At 43.3% G+C, this 19,359-nt stretch overlaps 1 protein-coding gene across 1 annotated transcript in view; it reads right to left on the bottom strand.

The window, feature by feature from the left end:
* ASCC3 (activating signal cointegrator 1 complex subunit 3) overlaps nucleotides 1–19,359 on the bottom strand; it is a 216,758-nt gene that overhangs the window by 133,762 nt on the left and 63,637 nt on the right. The window contains exons 11-12 of the mRNA XM_082216596.1: nucleotides 13,717–13,881; nucleotides 99–275 (exon numbers count right to left, since the gene is read on the bottom strand). Of these exons, the coding sequence (XP_082072722.1) occupies nucleotides 99–275; nucleotides 13,717–13,881 (342 nt within the window). The remainder of the gene's footprint in view (nucleotides 1–98; nucleotides 276–13,716; nucleotides 13,882–19,359) is intronic.

The raw sequence follows: 19,359 nt of genomic DNA, 5'->3' as shown, positions 1-19,359 counted from the left end.
GTGACTACTACAGATATATGTGGAAATACTACTTGAACATGTTCCTAAGAATGGTTGTCTCAACATCTCATTCCAAATATTTTATAGCAAAACTGTACCTTGTTAGTTGTCTTGATACCAAGAAATGTCTGCCCAAGTGGAACAGGCCGGAAACGGCCATCAAAATAAAACAGTCCAATATAGGGATTAACATGCAGAAATGTAGCAACATCAAGGTAATTAGGTAAAGTGGCTGAAAGGCCCAAGATCCTAATCATGCTTTGGGTAGATTCAACCTGTAAAAAAGAAAAGAAAATGTCATTAAGTTAGCACATCTTTAATGAAAGTCTAGAGTTAATATTACCTTAATAAAATATAAAAATAATTTCCGTGTGTGTGTGTGTGTGTGTGTGTTAGTGGATTCTAATATTTTGCAATTAGAGGCACATTCAAAATAGAAGATTTGAGGGTGTGTTGTTGTGGTCAGAACCTGAACTGAACTTGTAGTCCTTTCTCAAAAAACCCACTTTGGATTTAGATCAACTCAATTTAGAAAGCCAAAGCCAAGTTGCTTCCATGGTTAAACAACCGAGTCAGAAGGCTCTAGAAATACTGCAAATCAGTTCAATTCTGGCATTGAAGGAGGCTTTCAAAATGTATCTTTTTACTATTGTCTTCACTTACAAGAATTTTTGTGATCTACTTCATTATCTCTCATGTAGCTTACTTGTCTGTGCCAGCTCTGCCTGTGGTTCTATAGCAATATTTCTCTCTGAGGGTCACTTTGTGAAATCTTAGCTCTGAAAAGCAACTAATAAATTACCAGAATGAACAAACAAGCAAGCCACATCACTCAGATATCTGCAGTAGGTCCTGATAGGTCTTGCAGTGGACCCAGCACTTATCTACAGAACGTGTTCTCGCTCTCAAAACGTGGCACTAAGAACTGTCTTGTATGCTCCAGATGGAGAACACTTGCAGCAAGATCTTCAAAGCACATGGAGTTCAGAACAAAAAGAAGCTGAACAAAGTTGATGATGTTAAAGAACCTAGCGGCATTAAATTTATAAAGCAGAGCAAGGATTTTCTCAGTTCATGTTCAAATCCATTAATTCTGATATACACTTGAGTGTGCTCAGAACTTTATGGAAACTTGGTATTGACGGGTTTAACCTCTATGTAACTTTACTGAAGCTACGTATCTGTTTCCTGAGCCAGTGTTTGAAGACTGGGGCCAAATGGATGGGGCAAGAATAGACTAAAACTGAACCCAGAAAACAAAAAACAAGGTGAGGAGGAGGAACAGGTGTGGTCTGGAGAGGGAGATGTCTGCCTGTGAGTGATTGTATCCATGTGATACAATAAGGAAAGGGCCTGGAAGATATTCCTAGATCCAGCATTGATTCCTAAGTTGTCCGTACAAGTTGTTGCTAGGAGTGGCTTTATCTGTCTTTGGCTAGTAAGGGGGCATTCCCCTTTCAGACAGATCAGATGGATGCATGGTTCTGGATCTCTCAGGCTTGATTACTACAATGCACTTTGCACAGCACTCCCCCCCCCCAGACAGTTTTGAAATTTCACCTGGTACAGAATGCTGCTGCCATGTCGTCTAACAGGTGTTGATAAGGTAGAAGGCTTTCCAACCTTTTCTGTGGTTGTCAGTTTGCTCCAGGGACCTAACTTACGTATTTCTTTCAAGGGAGAAACTTTTTTGTGTCTGTTTCAAATCTGTATAGGTGTGCTGTTCTTGTGCTTACTGTTTTGTTTTTAAATCTCATGCAAGTCACTTTGAACTGCTGCAAAAGGAGTACAGAAGTAGACAGACAGACAAACAAAGAGAGGCAAAGAACCAACAAGGACTTGTTTTTGATTTTTTAAAAAAGCAATTTAATTTGTATACCAAGTAGTCTGAAAGCAACGCTGTTCCACATTATGATGGTAACACCGAAACGGATTTGAGTCAAAGAGCAATCCTGTCATGATTTATAGGTGTATCTAATTGACAGGTAACTGTAACAGTGTGAGGAAATATGGGAAGCGTATAATTTTTGCAATTACTGAAACTAGTGCATGAAAAAGAAAAGAAGGGTGTAGGCAGTTTTTATGGTTCTTTCCAAAATGTTTTTCAGTGACACCTAATCTTACTGTAAGTAGTTTGAGGGGGAGATCAGTACTATACAGTATTATGAACTGTTCAAAGTAGCTCTCTGCATGTCTTAAAATGGCATCATGGCACTGCATGTGACATTTGAAAAATTAGAAAGATATTTTTTATAAAGATAGTAAGTTCAAATATTAAACAACACTTTTAAGGTTCAACTCCAGCAGCTTTAGATGCCACATAGATTGAAATGTACTAAAAATTTAACATGTGATTGTAGCTGCAATACCATGCTGTTGATACTGAATTTACTATGACTGGGAGTGGAAGAATTCTGAAGAGAGATTATGAGGTTAATTGGAGACATGGCTGAATACTTTAATCCCTCATGATGCAAATATACCACCATTGAGTTATTTTAAGGGAATTAGTATTTAGCTAATTGCAGCAAAGATTTGTAAAGCTGAAAAAAAGTGGGGTAGTGGCAGGTGAGAGAATGCACCGCCACCAACAAAATGGTTCCAGAAGATATGGTCAACAGCTTTTATGACCCAAGTTTTGTTAAGAGTATACGGAGACAGACAACAAAACTCACTGAAAATTGAACTTTTCATTATGTATTAGAAGAAGAAGAGGAGTTTGGACTTGATATCCCGCCTTTCACTACCCTTTAAGAAGTCTCAAAGCGGCTAACAATCTCCTTTTCCCTTCCTCCCCCACAACAAACACACTTTGAGGTGAGTGGGGCTGAGAGACTTCAGAGAAGTGTGACTAGCCCAAGGTAACCCAGCAGCTGCATGTGGAGGAGCGGGGAATCGAACCCGGTTCACCAGATTACGAGTCTACCGCTCTTAACCACTACACCACAATGGCTCTCAATGAATGACAAATTAACAAACTGACGATTAACACCACCAGGTAATGCTTTTAGCATTGCCATGAAAGCTTATTTTTAATTAAAATATATTAGAAGTCTGCATAGTAATCTTTTCTGCCTGAAAATCTTTACTTTGGATTTTGTGAGTACAGCAAATCTTACCTGCCAGTGGTGGGAGAAAGCCCAACACACTTGAACTCAACACTCTTGGGCACACATATACACAGGACAAAGAGCTCCCCACTTTCCAACCATACCCTCTTTCCCCTCATCAAATGATCAACCTGATGAACGGCGAGGAGTCAATTAGCACTCCTCTCAGAGAGCTGAACTACCTCAGCACCATGCCTGAAATCCATGTTACATGGTCAAGTCACATTTCCCAAATCCCCGTCCTGTTTCTCCTTTGCATCGCAGCAGTGGGAAGAGCAATTTGCAAGAAAGAGGCAGTGCTTAGCCCATTTCCTATCTGCCACTTACCCCCTACAGTCCTTCTTCCCACTGTTTACCCCTCAGCCAAGCTTCAAAAAAAATGTTGCTTTCCTGACATTGAAAGAACACATCAGAACTCTCTCTCTCTCTCTCTCTCTCTCTCTTTCTCTCTCTCACCCCCCCCCCCGTAAGTTAATGGAGACTGATAGATGGAGGACTGTAATTTTGGAAGACATAGAGACTCAAGTCCTACAACAGAAGTATTTGTTACCAGCAAGCCTCTATCAGGAAACACCATGCTAAATACTTTTATTCAAGACAAACAACAACAGCAACAACAGTGGGAGTCAGGGGGTCATAGCTGAGCACCAAATTCCATCTCACAGACTGTTATGGGCCTATGCAAGCAGACATTTCTACAATTATGACTAAATATTCAGGGTTTAATTATTTATCCATCCTTAACTGCAACAATGTAAAGACACAAAACTGCAATAATGATTAGCATAGAAGTTATGCACAAAAACCAATTGGAAAGCATATGTGCCTTAACTATTCAGAACAAAAATGCATTTGTTACTAGGTATTAGGGGATGATTAGCTGCTTGTGCTTAAAATGGTGCCCCTTCAGAGTTTGTGCGGCCCCACAAACCTCTGTGTGTGACAGAGCTCCTCAGACATGTCTGCTCTAGTCACTGTTAGTGTCCGACAGTGGCTGTTTGCGGAAACGCCTCCAACAAAGAAGTTCCTTAACGGAAACACGTCTCCTGGACTCACGACGTGACAGCTTCCGACGAAGCATGGGTCTCCCTGCAATTGCTTCTGACACCTCCCCACTATTTTCACTGGACGTGTCTCTCACCCCTTTCTCCCCCCTGCTTCCTGCCTGCGCTGCTGCATCTCTCTCAGTATCCCTGAGATCCTCCTCCAGAGACCCCGCGCTCCCCCTGCTGGTCCCTGCTTTGGCTGTTGAGTCTCTCCCAGTCTCTGTGAGCCCTATCACCTCCTTTCCCTCTGAGGTCAGTTCCCTGACATCCACCTCCCCTCCAGGGCCCCCTTCCCCCCCGCCCCCTCCCTCTCCTCTGGGCGGTGAGGAGCTGAAACCCCGAAACGAATCCTCTTCATCTTCCGACGTCTCGAACATCTCCCTCCATTGGTCTTTGTTCCGACTCGCTGAATCCTCCTCCACCTCGGAATCAGAGAACCCCTCCAACTCCTCTTCTTCGTCTGTGGTGGCGAAGTATTCCCTCCGGAACCTCGCCACTGGCTGGGGTTTTCGAGGGAATCTCTGATGAAAAGTTTCAATTAGAACCTCGTCATCTACATCCTCTGCTCTGACCCAGGTGTTTTCCGACTCCGGTTCCCCTTCCCACATTACCAAATACTCTACTTGCTCTCCTTTCCACCTGGAATCTAGGATCTCCGCTGCATGGTAGCTGTGTTCTTTTTCCTCCATCGCTGGTCCCCTATTGACCCTCCCCTCTCTGTCCCCTATATACGGTGACAGCAACGATCTGTGGAACACTGGGTGCAACTTCATGTGGTTCGGTAACCGGAGTCTGAAAGCCACTGGGTTGACCTGTTGCGTGACTTCAAATGGGCCCAGTCTTTTGGGTCTTAACTTCTTACAACCTCCTTTAAATGGTAACCCTTGGGTGGACAGCCACACCTGGTCTCCCACCCTAAGGCTTTCCCCTTCCCTTCTGGTTTTGTCTGCCTGCCTCTTATATTCCTCCTTCGCCCGGTTTAAATTAAGTTGGAGTTGGCGATGGATCGCTTCCATTTCTTCAACGAACTGTTCTGCTGCTGGAACGCTCCAGTTCTCCCCCTCCCCCCCTGGGAAGGCTCGGGGATGACACCCGTGATTGGCCAAAAAAGGGCTCATTCCCGTGGACACGTTCTCTGCATTGTTGTAAGCAAATTCTGCCAACGCCAGCTTCTCCACCCAATCATTCTCTCTGTCATTAACATAACACCTCAAATATTGCTGGAGGACACCATTAGCTCTTTCCGCCTGCCCGTTGGTTTCTGGATGACGGGCAGTAGAGAAATTAACCTCTACATGCAGTAAGCTCATGAGCTTCCTCCAGAACCTGGAAGTAAATTGTTTCCCTCGGTCCGAAACCACCCTCAAGGGGGCGCCATGCAACCTAAACACATTTTCCACAAACAATTTGGCGGTTTCTTCTGCTGTGACCGCATGTGAGCAGGCTATAAAGTGTGCCATCTTGGTTAACAGATCTACCACCACCATAATGGCTGTTTTCCCTTTGGACCTGGGCAGATCAGTCATAAAATCTATTGCCACTGCCTCCCACGGTCTTTCCGGCGTGGGTAGTGGTTCTAATAAACCTGCCGGTGCCCGCCTCTCCCCCTTGGCTCGTTGGCAACGGTCACACCCTCTCACATATTCACGCACATCTTCCCTGACCTTGGGCCACCAGAATTCCCTGGTAACCAGCCACATGGTTTTGTGTTGCCCAAAATGCCCCGCTGTGGGGTTATCGTGCAGTTGCTTGAGTACCTTTTCCCTCAATTCCCCTTCAGGTATGTATAACGCTCCCTTGTAGTACAACGCCCCATTTCTCTCCTCAAAACCCCCGGGTTTGTCTCCCTCCCTCCTAAGACTCCTGAGTTTGTCCTGGGCGTATACATCCTGCCCCGTTCCCTCTACCAGTTCCCTTTGCCCCACCAATGCCGCCCCACACACCCAGCGGTCCTCGGGAATGACATGGGTCTCTTCGGGTACACCCTCTCCCTCCAAATATTCAGGTTTGCGTGAGAGAGCGTCCGCCCTAACGTTCTCCGGGCCTGGTACGTAACAAATCTCAAAGTTAAATTTGGAGAACTCCTGGGCCCATCTCAACTGCCGTTGGTTGAGCACTCGCGCAGTTCTCCAATACTCTAGATTCTTATGGTCCGTGCACACTTGCACCTTCTGTTGTGCACCAATTAGTAGGTGCCTCCATCTCCGGAAGGCCTCATAAATTGCAAGAAGTTCCCGGTCGTACACCGTGTAGTTCCTCTCAGACTTGTTCAGCTTCCGCGAAAAGAAGGCACACGGTCGCCACTCCGACCCCTCCTTCCCCGGCTGCAGAAGAAGCACCGCCCCTATGGCTCGGTCCGACGCGTCTGTTTCGACCCTCAGCTTTTTTTGTAAATCCACATGTAGAAGTTGTTCGCCAGAGGCGAAGGCCCTTTTCAGTTCCTCAAACGCTCGCTCCGCCTCCCCCGTCCAAACAAACTTCTTTTTGCTGCTGAGACAGTCCGTGATGGGCGCCGTCAGGTGGGCGAAGTTGCGGATGAACTTACGATAAAAGTTTCCAAACCCTAGGAACCTCTGCACATCCTTCTTGGTCTTGGGTGTTTTCCATTCCAGCACCGCTTGAACCTTGCCGGGGTCCATGGCCAACCCTTTGTCTGACAAGCGGTACCCCAGGAATTCCACCTCCTTGGTATGAAACTGACACTTCTCCAGTTTCACCCACAGTCGGTTGGCTTGCAGCCTGCTCAACACTTCTCTGACGTCTCTCACATGTTGCTCCTCATTCTCCGAATACACCAACACGTCATCTAAGAAGGCCACGCAATTCTTGTAGAGCAAAGGCCCCAGTACGTGGTTCATGAAAGCTTGAAAACACGCGGAGCCTGTTTGTAATCCAAAAGGCATAACTAAGTATTCAAATGCCCCCAAAGGGGTGAACATGGTGGTCTTCCATTCATCCCCTTTCCTTATACGTATCAGGTTGTACGCCCCCCTTAGGTCCAGCTTTGTAAAAATCTTTCCCTTCCGCACCCTGGTCAAAATATCATCAATCCTGGGCATAGGAAAAGCCGCCGGCTCTGTCACTGCATTTAGGGCCCGAAAGTCACATACCAGCCTCGGCTTGTCCGTGTTTTTTTTGTCCACAAAAAACACTGGGCTACCCCCCGCTGCCTTGGACTCTCTGATGAAGCCCCTCTTCAGGTTCTTGTCAATGAACGCTCGCAACTCCTGCATTTCCCTGTCTGACATGGCATACAACTTGCCTACAGGAAGCTGTGCTCCAGGGAGTAAATTGATCTGGCAATCAAAGGGTCTATGCGGAGGTAGTTGGTCAGCTTCCTTCTCGCTGAACACGTCGCTGAGATCAGCATACTGTGGTGGCACCTTCCCCTTCTCCACTACTTCAGTCCCTGCCAGGGTGGCTTGGGCCCCTGCTGACCCCTTTTCCCCCCTGCAGTGTTCTAAGCAATGTGCGGAACCGAAGGAAACCACTCTTTGATGCCAGCCCACCAGCGGATCATGTAGGGCTAGCCAGCTCATTCCCAAAATAATGGGAGCACCTCCCAAGGTGGCCACATTAAACGCTATCAGTTCTGTGTGCCTTGCCACCCTCATTATCATTGGGATGGTCTGCAAGCTGACTCCTCCTCCCAACAGTTCCCTGCCATCGATCGTGGTCACCTGCAGGGGGTTGCTTAAAGGGATAGTCTGTATCTGGTGTTCAGCAGCAAACTCCTTGCTCATAAAATTGCAGGAGCTGCCTGAGTCCAACAGTGCCTTTATTTTTAGGGGGTGTCCATTTTGCAGCTCTAGCGACACTTCAATCACTAGAGCCGGTCGAGGAGCTTCTGGCACTGGCACTTGGGGAAGGGGCACTTTCACTGCTCTTTGGCCTGGCTGCAGTGCCCTGATGGCAACCAGGCGTTGGCTTTTACCTGCTCCGTTTCTCCCTGCTCTTCCCCCTCAACAGTTCCCACCATCCCTTGCCATTCCTTCCTCTGGGGGCAGACTCTGGCAAAGTGGCCTGGCTGTTGGCAGAGATAGCATTTCCGGGCTCCCTTTCCCTCCTTCTTCGCCCCCTCACTGGGCTTTGAAACTGCGCGCGCGCGGGCTGTTCCGATTTCCATCGGCTCTGCCGGCGGGAAAGCTGGCTCAGGAATGTCTGGAATGCGTAACTCCTTCCAACGTTCCCCTCTCCCTTCCCGCCTCTCCAAGGCTCTTGCCTCCTGGCGCGCTCCAATGGTCAGCGCAGATTTGGTCAGCTGATCCATAGACACCGCCCTGGGGCTCCTGGCCAGCTCGTCTTTCACAGCTGAAGAAAGACCTTCTTCAAATAGCATCTGAATGGGTGCTGCCGATAAATCCCACCCCAATCTGTGAATCAGCATGGTAAATTCAGTCCAGTACTCACGGACAGATCTGCTTCCCTGCTTGCAAGCCATTAACTGTCTGCGCACCGCCCCTTCCTCAACGTCGCTGGAAAACATGATATCCATTGCACGAAAAAATTTCATAGTGTCCTTTAGGATATCGTTGTGCGTTGCCATCAGGGGTCGAACCCAGTCTCGCGCGCCCTTCTCAAGATGCCCAATTACAAAAGCAACTCGAGATTCCTCATCAGGGAACTCATCAAACTGGACATTCAGGGCATATTGCATTTCAGTCCTAAAGGCATGGTAATCCTTGGGGTCCCCCCCAAACTTCTGCACCAATCCTGGTACCTTTCTGGGGAACTGAGTGGTTCTCCCCTTCTTGTCTGCATCTTGAGCCCTCCTCTCCTCGAGCCTCGCCGTCTGCAGCGCCAGTTGGACCTCCAATGCTCGGCATCTTTCTTCCAAGCTTGGATCAGCTCCTCCCCCTGCTCCGGCTGGGTCGCTCATGATGCTTTCTCCTGCACAGGCAGCGTACAGAGACTGTCGGACTGCTATTAGGGGATGATTAGCTGCTTGTGCTTAAAATGGTGCCCCTTCAGAGTTTGTGCGGCCCCACAAACCTCTGTGTGTGACAGAGCTCCTCAGACATGTCTGCTCTAGTCACTGTTAGTGTCCGACAGTGGCTGTTTGCGGAAACGCCTCCAACAAAGAAGTTCCTTAACGGAAACACGTCTCCTGGACTCACGACGTGACAGCTTCCGACGAAGCATGGGTCTCCCTGCAATTGCTTCTGACACCTCCCCACTATTTTCACTGGACGTGTCTCTCACCCCTTTCTCCCCCCTGCTTCCTGCCTGCGCTGCTGCATCTCTCTCAGTATCCCTGAGATCCTCCTCCAGAGACCCCGCGCTCCCCCTGCTGGTCCCTGCTTTGGCTGTTGAGTCTCTCCCAGTCTCTGTGAGCCCTATCACCTCCTTTCCCTCTGAGGTCAGTTCCCTGACACTAGGCAACTACCTAACTGAGTAATGCTATATATGGGTTAATTCTAACAAATGAATTCTGGTGTTTAAAGTACTCTGGCCTCCTGAGCTTCTATTAATAGTAATCTTAAATCAAACAATAGAGGGAAAACCCACTAAGTGAAGACAACACTCAAAGCCTTGTAACTCTGCAGTATTCTGTGATGGATAAACATCCATACCTATTTTATGAAGCTTTCACACCTGACAGTTAAAAAGGGACAATCAAATTTCTTTTGTACGTGGTGTGTGCATACCATAACATAGGTTCCTGTAAATGCCAGATAGAATGCAAGGGAATCCCAACACACATTCGACCAAGCAAAAGTTCTGCATTTTTATTATGGAGCAATTTAAAATTAATTAATTAATTTTATTTTAACGAAATAAATTTCTATATTGCCCTTCACCCAAAGAACACAGGGCAGTTTACAATAGAAAAACACAAACATACATACCCATAACAACAAAAACAATACCCCCCCCCCAGTTTAAAAGGTCATAGATTGTTTAAGTAAAAGGCCAAGGATGTATAGAGAGCATGGGAAATATTCTACTATTATGTCCCATCAGCACAAGGATTTCCATGTGTTCAATAGGACTCCCCCCCCCATGCCCTCCCCAAACCTGCCCCAGAGAGTTCAGGGAACACCTAGAAAAGACTTAGGGTGGGGTTGGGGGACAAGAAGTTAAAAACATTCCATTGCTGACGCAGAAATCCTTGCACTGATGGAATGATTGCCATAGTGCTACACTGGATTCCACACCAAGGGTTTGCAGCATTTGCACTGAAATTAATACAAATTGAATGTCCTATTTCAATGAGCACACTACCGCTTCTGGGTTTCTTATGGGGTCAACGTCCAGAGACACCTGCTAGCTTTGACAAATTGATCGCTGAATGAGTAATGCAATGAACAGCAGCAACACGCCACTAATGAGGGAGAACGCAGGAGAAGTCAAAAAGAGAAGCAGCGTAATAAAGGGACAATGGTGCAGGTGCCTATTTGGAGAATAGAAAACCCTACAAAAAAGTGAATCTACGGGGCTTCAAAGTAGATGTAAATTCTATGATTCTATAATCAGAAGCGTTCGCTGCCTTAACAAAATCGAAGCAATGGAAGGGAAGAGATAAATATCTGAAAGAGGAAGGCTTCTGTTTCCACCATTGCTGCTTAACCCCCTACCACCACAAATCTTCCCCCTTTCTCAAGGGTAAGATTTGGGAATTGGTGTGGGGTACAGGGGGCTGATGTGGAACTCCTTTGTTCTTATTGCAAACCTGGACAGAGCTCACAAAAAATGCTGAGTTTTTCTCCCAGACTACTGCAATAGAGTTTAGGAAAAAGAAGCCAATTTCAAACTAAGAAGGGGGGGGGAGTGGGTGGTGGGAGACTTTTACCATCACTAATTTAGACAAAATGTCTAAGTCAGAAAAGGTAGTCATCAATGCACCAGCCAAATGATGACCAGAAACTTAGAAATTTAAAGTGCACTAATTTGCTAAGTAGATATTACTGAACTGCATGGTTTTTTATTTAACTTTTTTTCTATTTTAAACATTTAAGCATTTTCATCTTACATCCCTGTTATTTTCAGGAATGCACAATTTTAAACATCAAAGCTACAATTAGTTTCAGAAGAGTCTTTTGATGTTGTATCCACAGCATATGAGCGAAGCTCAAAGCCTTTTTCCACTAAAAAAAGTTTTGTCAATTCAATTTAAATATCTTGTAAAAGGAACCTTTAGAATTCACAAAGTGCATAATGTGCATTCGTGTTTTATACCCTTTTAGCTAAGGTCACATCAGCTTTTACCCTGCGAGATATGTAACTTGACCCCTGAGTTGAAGGGACCAAAATCTGAGCTTAGCAAAGCACATCAAAAAGACAGCTATCCTCTAACCCCCAACAATCATCTAATATACTGCTCTAATTCATAGTAGAATGCAAAAAAACCCCAAACCCTTGAGTATTGCCACTCTTCCAATATTTGAACAAAGAATTGCTGAAAATTTTAAGCACCACTTTAGCTAACATCTTCGATCAGAGGATTTCATTTTCACACCTGTGCTATATTCAGTGTATAATGACATTAATGTTTCTTAACCAATGTTTAAATATTGTAAGAGGACTCAACACTTTCTGAGGGTTCCATGTGTCAAGAACTGAAACTACAGACAGGATTCTGTGGAAGCCCTGCACAATGGGGCTTGATCCCCTCTCTTCTTCTCCTGAGCACCCCAACGCCCCCTCCCCAATTTGTAAGAGGGATCAGGAAAACCCCAGAATAGTACACAGGGTAAGGGAATGGATCCAGCTGACAAGCTGCTATGGAACATTTGTAACAGTGTAACACTGAATTTCAACTACAGTATTAATACTTCCAGATATTCAACTACAATTCCCATCGCCCTTGGACCTTAGACACGTGGGCCAGGAGCAATGGCATTAGCAGTCCAACTATATTTCATTGCCAACAAGTTCCCTGTTGTCTGATGTAAGGTATAATCTAGACAGAGTAACTTCTGCTAAGAATTATATGCCTTGAACTCCCAATGTTTGTTATTAGAATATTAAAACCAACTACTTTTAGCACCGTTAACTATGTTTAAAATTTTATTTTTTAAGTTATGTGATAAGTCTATATGCCATGATGCTGTACACACCACTGTGAGTTGTATCCTGGGTTGTACCCAAAGCAGCACTAAGTACCTTGTTCTGTCAGCGCAAGGATTTGCCATTGCCCAATGGAACTCCACCAACAGAGAGGAGTGCTTAACCCCAGAACAGATTATTGGAAAAAGGGGGGGGGGGTAAAAAGACGGGGAAAGTTGGATTGCACAAGCATAAATCATTGCACTGATGGAACAAATTAACTGGATACTGCCCTCTGTACTAGACTGCAGGAATCACACTTTTAATTTTAAATAAGGTCCTATAACTCCAAGATAGAAATAAATTGTCTGCTTCAGATAGCCTAGCAAAAGGCATATAGTTTTTTGTTAAAAAATACTTAGGGTACCTAACTCCTGCAAAATTGGTCAAAATCAACAAAAACCATAATAACAAATGTTGGAAATGTAAACTACAAGTGGGAACCTTCTTTCATATGTAGTGGTCGTGCCCAGAAATAAAAAAAAATTCTGGGATTTACGATCTACGAAGAAATGAAAAATTTACTAAAAATCGCATTTCACAAAAAAATGGAATCATTCCTTCTTGGGATTCTAACTGACAATACCCCAAAAGAAAGATTAAAACTATTTTTTCTATGTAGTGATGGCGGCTAGGGTACTAATAGCCAAGTACTGGAAGGGTGACCATATACCAACTAGAGAAGAATGGCTACAGTGCGTTCTGTAGCCATTCTTCTCTAATTGGTATATGGTCACCCTTCCAGTACTTGGAACTCGCTAAGTTGACTGAAGCCTTAAGGAATAAGTCAAATAAAATAGTCCAGAAGGAATGGGAATACCTAAATATCTACCTATTGAGTCAAGATTCAACAACCAAGATTTGGTTGTGTTTAGAATAAACCTGTAAGTAGGAAAATGTCTCCTTATACCAAGATGAGGAATCTATTGAAATACAGAGAAATTGCTTTAGTTATAAGAAATGAACCACCGTGAGGTCGATGGAAGTCAAAAACCAAAAGTATAATCAAAAGAGATCCACCCCAGAAGGGTCAGCATCTCGGTAGAGAAAGGACATTCTGGGCTGTCTATTCTAGTTACCCTGATGTATACTTATGTTCTTACTTTTTGCATTTTCTCTGCTTTGCTGTTTTCTTTTTCTTCTGTTTCTTTTTGTCTTGCCCCCTTTCTTTATTCTTCTTTTTTGTATTTAATTGAAATGTTTTTATACTTTGTTTCATTTGTATTTGTATAACAATTCAATAAAAAACACTTATGAGTGTCTTATTTTAGGAATTATGTGATAGATTTTGAATTATTCCTTATTTTATTCATGTTACCAAAACAGAAAGTTTCCAGATTTACACATTTTCATCCTCCCTCTCTCCGTTGTCTTTCACAGCAGCCTTAATTGACAGCTACATGATCTGGAGGCAGCTTAGGCACAATGAAGGAACCAACTAGAATTATTTGACTTCTGCATGTGCATTCTAATGTTTAATCTGGCAGCTCCAAAAAGGGTTTTGCGCATACCTGACGTAAGGTGCGTGCCACTAAACTTTCCAGCACAGGTCCTCTATCTTCATGTAGAAGGTGCACTTCATCAAGAATAAGGAGCTTCACAAGTTGGGAGAGGGCTACATCTCCAACACTCTTCCTTGTCACAACATCCCATTTCTCTGGAGTGGTCACAAGCATCTGACAAAGACAAAAGGAGCAGACACATTTTTATTTATTTTTTACTGGTTTTTTTTTAAAAAAAACCACAAAATTAAAAAAACAAAAAGAAATGGCTAATAACAAGTTTGTAAACCAATTAAGACAAGCTTATTCTTGCCAGCGCAGAATTCCACTGTCATTTTGTGTTACAAAGCACCTTGGACTCAAAACACTTTCCTCTGATCTCATTCTGAGCTATCCAATGTGGCCCTTACCTTTCTACAGTAGGCTATATTCAGGCCATGCATACAATACACCCTACCTACCTCCATTCAAGCACATAAGAAGTATCAACACAACCCAAGGACACATTCTAGCCAGGCGTGGAGCAGGGTCAGTAAGAGGTATGGCCTGGGGAGAGGCCTAGAGGGCAGAATTCAGACTCCACACTTTAAGTTTCCCATGTTGCCTTAGCAAAACATTTCAGCTAAAACATCTGAATTATTCAAAAGCAGTGTTAGAAACTGAGATATGAAGGCTAGGAGCAAATGGCACCTTAAATCTAGATTATGGGGGCTACAACGGAATGTCTAGGCGCACTTTTTATAAGATGAAAATAAATGAACTGCATCTAAAATATCTGTTAATTTTTCACATGGTCTAGTCCTAACCCTGCTCACCCCCCCTAATATTCTTAAGAGGGTCTCTTCTCCAGTCTTCAGAAAGTAGCTGGAAGTGGGGAGGCAGAAAAAGGTCCTCCTTTACTTCCATTTTGCAGTTTTAATGTGAAATCTTAGGCGCAGTACTGCATCCACAGCTTAGAAACTGCTTGTCCTAATGAAAGTCACTGCCACAAAATGCACCTAGAACAACGGGAGTTTCGAACACTGTTCAAAAGAGCTTCCTTCACAAATAAAAAGAACTTTGCAGATGTGTAAGAGGCAGACATCCAAAGCAAAGTGTGGCAACACTATCATTCTGAGGCCAGCTTCTTGGTAGGTTTGGAAGGGAAGTAGATTTTAATCGGATTAAACATCCCCTCTCAAACAATGCAGATCTAAAAGACCACAGCCCCAACTAACTTAAAAACAGCCGAGATCTCTCAGTCTTATTTCTTAGCTAAAAAGAACAGCAGCACTAATCCCTGAGAAAGCTGTGCACCTGGAACTTCTCTCACTGATGCATCATGCACTGACCTGCTCTGTACCTTTCGGTAGGAAATCTAGCAGTCAAGCCTGTGGCTGGTAGACTGGCAAGTCCCCAGAGGACATTAAGGCCAACAAAACTTCATCACTTAATCAGGAAATTTCCTCCTACCATCCGATATATTTTGCCCTGCAAGGACTACATTTGAATAACGCTTACTGGGCAGTGTGTGTAGTTAAAAGGATGATTGTATCCATAAACTTTTTTAAATATGCCACCATTTCTTGCATTAACACTGCAGGATTAATCATGTCCACCAGAAATTCAGAGTAACTTCCTAGATGTTCACTGCCTGGCACTTATTGCTGAGATTTGAGAGAAGTTATCTGTTGTATATTCGCATCCCTGTAGTAGAAGTGATAAATCACCAGACTGGAAATAATAAATCTGAGGTTTCAAGGACATGCAAAAAACATTACCTTCCTCGTTCTGTAACTAGAAAAGCCAACTGATACCCATTAAAGCAGGACTTCCTATATAACTTCAAATTCAAGAACTACCTTATAAATGGGAACAATTCTAATCAGGCTTCAGCTACTATACAGAAGGTACAGCTTTAGATGTTAAAAAAAGGAGGCAAATTCTCATGTAACTTAAAGGGGGGAAATATAATGAGCTTTTGTTTATTAGCTAATTTAGGACTGAATTTTTCTTGCTACACTTGAAAATGGTGCCTACTGGTTAAATAATTTATTCAATGTGGCCTTTATAATAGCAATAACTTCCCCAACCTGGTGCTCTTCACATGCTTTGGAGTACAACTTCCAGAGTTGCCAATGGTGAGGTGTTTTTATTGTTTTATTAATTGTTGTTTGCTGCCCTGGGCTCCTTTGGGAGGAAGGGCCTGAAATAACTGTTTTGCTAGTCAGCATACTGAAACGGAACATGGACACTATTATTCACTACTTATTGTTAATAGTCATTGATAGCTTCCCTTATGTAACTGGCTAACTTTTAAAGAAAAATTTTCCATCACGTATTTTGTGGTAGAAGACTATGCAAGTTGGTACTACTTTTTTGTTTCTGTTGTTGCCTTCTGCCAACCAATGTGAATGGATGTCCTGAAAGTTCAACTTCTAATGAAGTTGGTGTGTGTATGCTTGCACACAGGCACACACACAATTATACAAATCTTTCACATTATCACTCTACTGAAACCTAAGCATCTAATGTATTTACTGATACAACTGGGGGGTTATTTAAACATGGTCAAATTTTAAAACAAGCTTTAGTTCAATCAGCTAAGTCTAAATGTTGTTTGAAAGGTGTAACGTGTGTTAATTTTTCATCCAGGATCCTGTAAAATGTGATGTGTATCTTTCTCCACACACAAGCATATGCAAGTACACAGTCATATATACTACTAAATGCTATACTATACCTATACTACTTTTACCTTTATACTGCTAAAGGTGGTAGTGGTTATTGTTTTGTTTGTTACAGTGTTATGCATTTTTTTGTTTTTATATTGCAACCTGCCTTGTGATCCTTGGATAAAAGGGTGGTATAGACATTTAATGAAAAAAATAAATATAAATTTAAATTAGGAAACAAATAAATCTAAGGAAACCAGTTGGAGTTGCCCTACGTTCTTTTTTAAATGTGTAGGCTGATCTAAATGAATCTATACAAAACAGAACCAGCGTGTGTGTGTGTGTGTTTCAAAAATAGAAGACAGCTAATAAATCTCTATGCCTATGCTATGTAACCTAATAAAACATTTATAGATGCTGCAACACTCTATGTGGAAATAGAGGCAGAAATCTTCTGTTTTTGTCCACTTGTCAGGCAAATCCCTCTTTATCCAAACAAACCTTACTGAAAGTACTGTCACTGCCCTTATAGCCACGCCAGCTAACAATCTACCCTAACAATAGCTAACAATCTTGCTAAGATAGCTAACAACTTCCAAGAGGCATAAGATTCTTAGAGCTATTCTGCATTGGCGCTTTGGCTATGGTTGGATTCCAGGGATGGTTTGAAGGGACTTCAAAGTCAGAGTCAGAACACCGGTCAATTTAGCTGAGTTTTGTTTAACTGATTAGCAGCAGCTCATACAGATTTCAAAGCACTTTTCCTAGTCCTACCTGCAGAGACTGGAATGAGGAGCATGTGCTCCATCACCAAACTTTGACCCTTCCCTATTAAATGCGGAAGTTTAATGCAGTAGAAAATGTGGTTTCCAATTATGTTAACTTTTAGACTGACTCGCCTGAGAAAATGAGAATAGCTAGTGACAAAAGAACAAATCAAAAGCCGAAAGCTACAGGCCAGCAGTCATAGCTAGTCAATTGTCCCTGCATCTCTCCCAAGCAAGGGAAAGGGAATCATCCCCCGTCACCAGCATCTGGTTGCCTGATGTGGAAAAAGATGGACATGTTAGTCACATTAGACTCAGAGAATCGCAACAATACACTGTGTACAGGGAAGATACTGGCTTCTAAGTCTTTGTATGTAATGATGGCGGCCTTTAATGAACCCACTCTAACTCCAAATAGTGAGTGTACAACCAGCATTTATAAAATGCCATCATACCACTACAGATGTAACTTATTACCACTTTGAAATGAGCCATGTCAACCACGAAAATTAGCAGCTGTAATTTTCATAGAACATTAATTAGCAAACTGTGATGAAATATATTTAGCAAGGCATATTAAGAATTTAAAGGTGTGAAATGCTACAAACGCAAGCTACTTAGCTAATTTGCCAAAGCTAAACTGGTACTGCTGCGATCACACACTTTCTTGTACGACAGCCCTGCTGTCACAATTTAAAATAAAACAGATGCATATTTTCTTCTTCTTCAGTTTTAAAGTATTTAGACACATTCGGCGCTAAGCGTAAAGCTCTTTTACGGCTGCATGTTGTAATTAAAAGTTGCTGATGGCACTCTAAATAACGACGTGAATTAAATGCGGAGTTCTGTATATTGTTATTCTGAAGACAGTGTGAACACATTGAGCACAGCTGCTGAGCAGTCTCCAGCATTGAATTTCAATAGGACTCTGACACAAACACCATTTAAACAAACTGAGGGAGAAAAACAGTGCCAGTGTCTGATGGACTGGACCCAAAGTTAGAAGAACAGTGCATGTCTTGCTAGACAATGCTGTTTGTTTTCAGATTTATGACTGAGAATTTAGGCTCCTGTGAGGAAAGGAGAACAAACAGTCCGAAGATTTCCTCCTCTAAGTGCAGTTGTGTGAGTTGTTTCATCTCTGAGGCAAGATGAGTAGTTTACTGCTCATCTTGCCTAGAATTCTAACACTGTAACCCAATTGCCTTGTAGCACTAAGTGCCAAGGCATGGGGTGGATGAATGAGGGGCTGTTTCTTCCTCCCCTCCATTTGCTGCATAGGATAGTTGGAAAGGAGATTTGGGCAAGAGCAGGTGTGGCTAACATGCAGCCATCCAGATGCTGTTTGAATCCAATGCTTATCAGTCCCAGCAAGTATGGCCAATATAGTCAGGGATAATGGGAGGCGTGCCGAGGAGAAGGAAAAATATATAATGTCTGAAGAAGGGCCTTTTAAGCTTCAAACAGTTTAGAATTAGATTTAAAACATTGAGCTTCCAAAAGTGGGATATTGATTATGGTTGTAAGATACACTTTTCAGGTTACCTTCCCCAACCCACCCTCAGGATATGGTAAACCAGGGATAGGGAATTTATGGCCCTCCAGTTGTTAGACTACAACTTGCACCATTCCTAAGCTCTGGAAATGCTGCCTAGAGATAATGGGAGCTGTGAGTTCAACATCTGGAGGGCCACATGTTTCCCATCCCTGTGACAAACTGTTAGGTCTTAAGCACACCCATGTCTACCACCCTACTCCAGTTTATTATTTCCTTTTGACATATTCAACATGGCACCTAGAGAAATGCTCAGTTCTTGACTGAGTAAATACGTTTCTACGTACTTGGGCAAGTCCTCAAAGTATTCGGAAATCTCCACATTCTCTTTCCAATTCAACTGTCTTTCTGGTAGGCACAAGACCACTACTAAAATTAGCTACTGGAATAAAGGGTTTTATAAAATATTTATATGTGGTGAGGGGAATCAACAACCCCAATTCAACTGTGTTTGCAAGAAAATATTCAAGTACAGTGGCACCTTGTGTTACGTACTTAATCCGTTCCGGAGGTCCATTTGTAACAGGAAACTGTTGGAGTCAGAACTTAACAGGTTAAGTTTGTCCCATGATGCCTCAACATTCTGACGTCAACTTTAGAAGCTGGGAGGAGTTTTCTGTTCTCTCTTGGTTGCTGAGAGGAAAGGACGCGTTTTGCCATGTCTGCAAGGAGTCCT

The sequence above is a fragment of the Podarcis vaucheri genome (genome assembly GCF_965113315.1).
Source record: "Podarcis vaucheri genome assembly, chromosome: 3".
In the NCBI taxonomy this organism is placed as follows: domain Eukaryota; kingdom Metazoa; phylum Chordata; class Lepidosauria; order Squamata; family Lacertidae; genus Podarcis; species Podarcis vaucheri.
The sequence above is the reverse complement of the archived record's forward strand: the minus strand, read 5'-3'. Positions and strand labels throughout refer to the sequence as shown.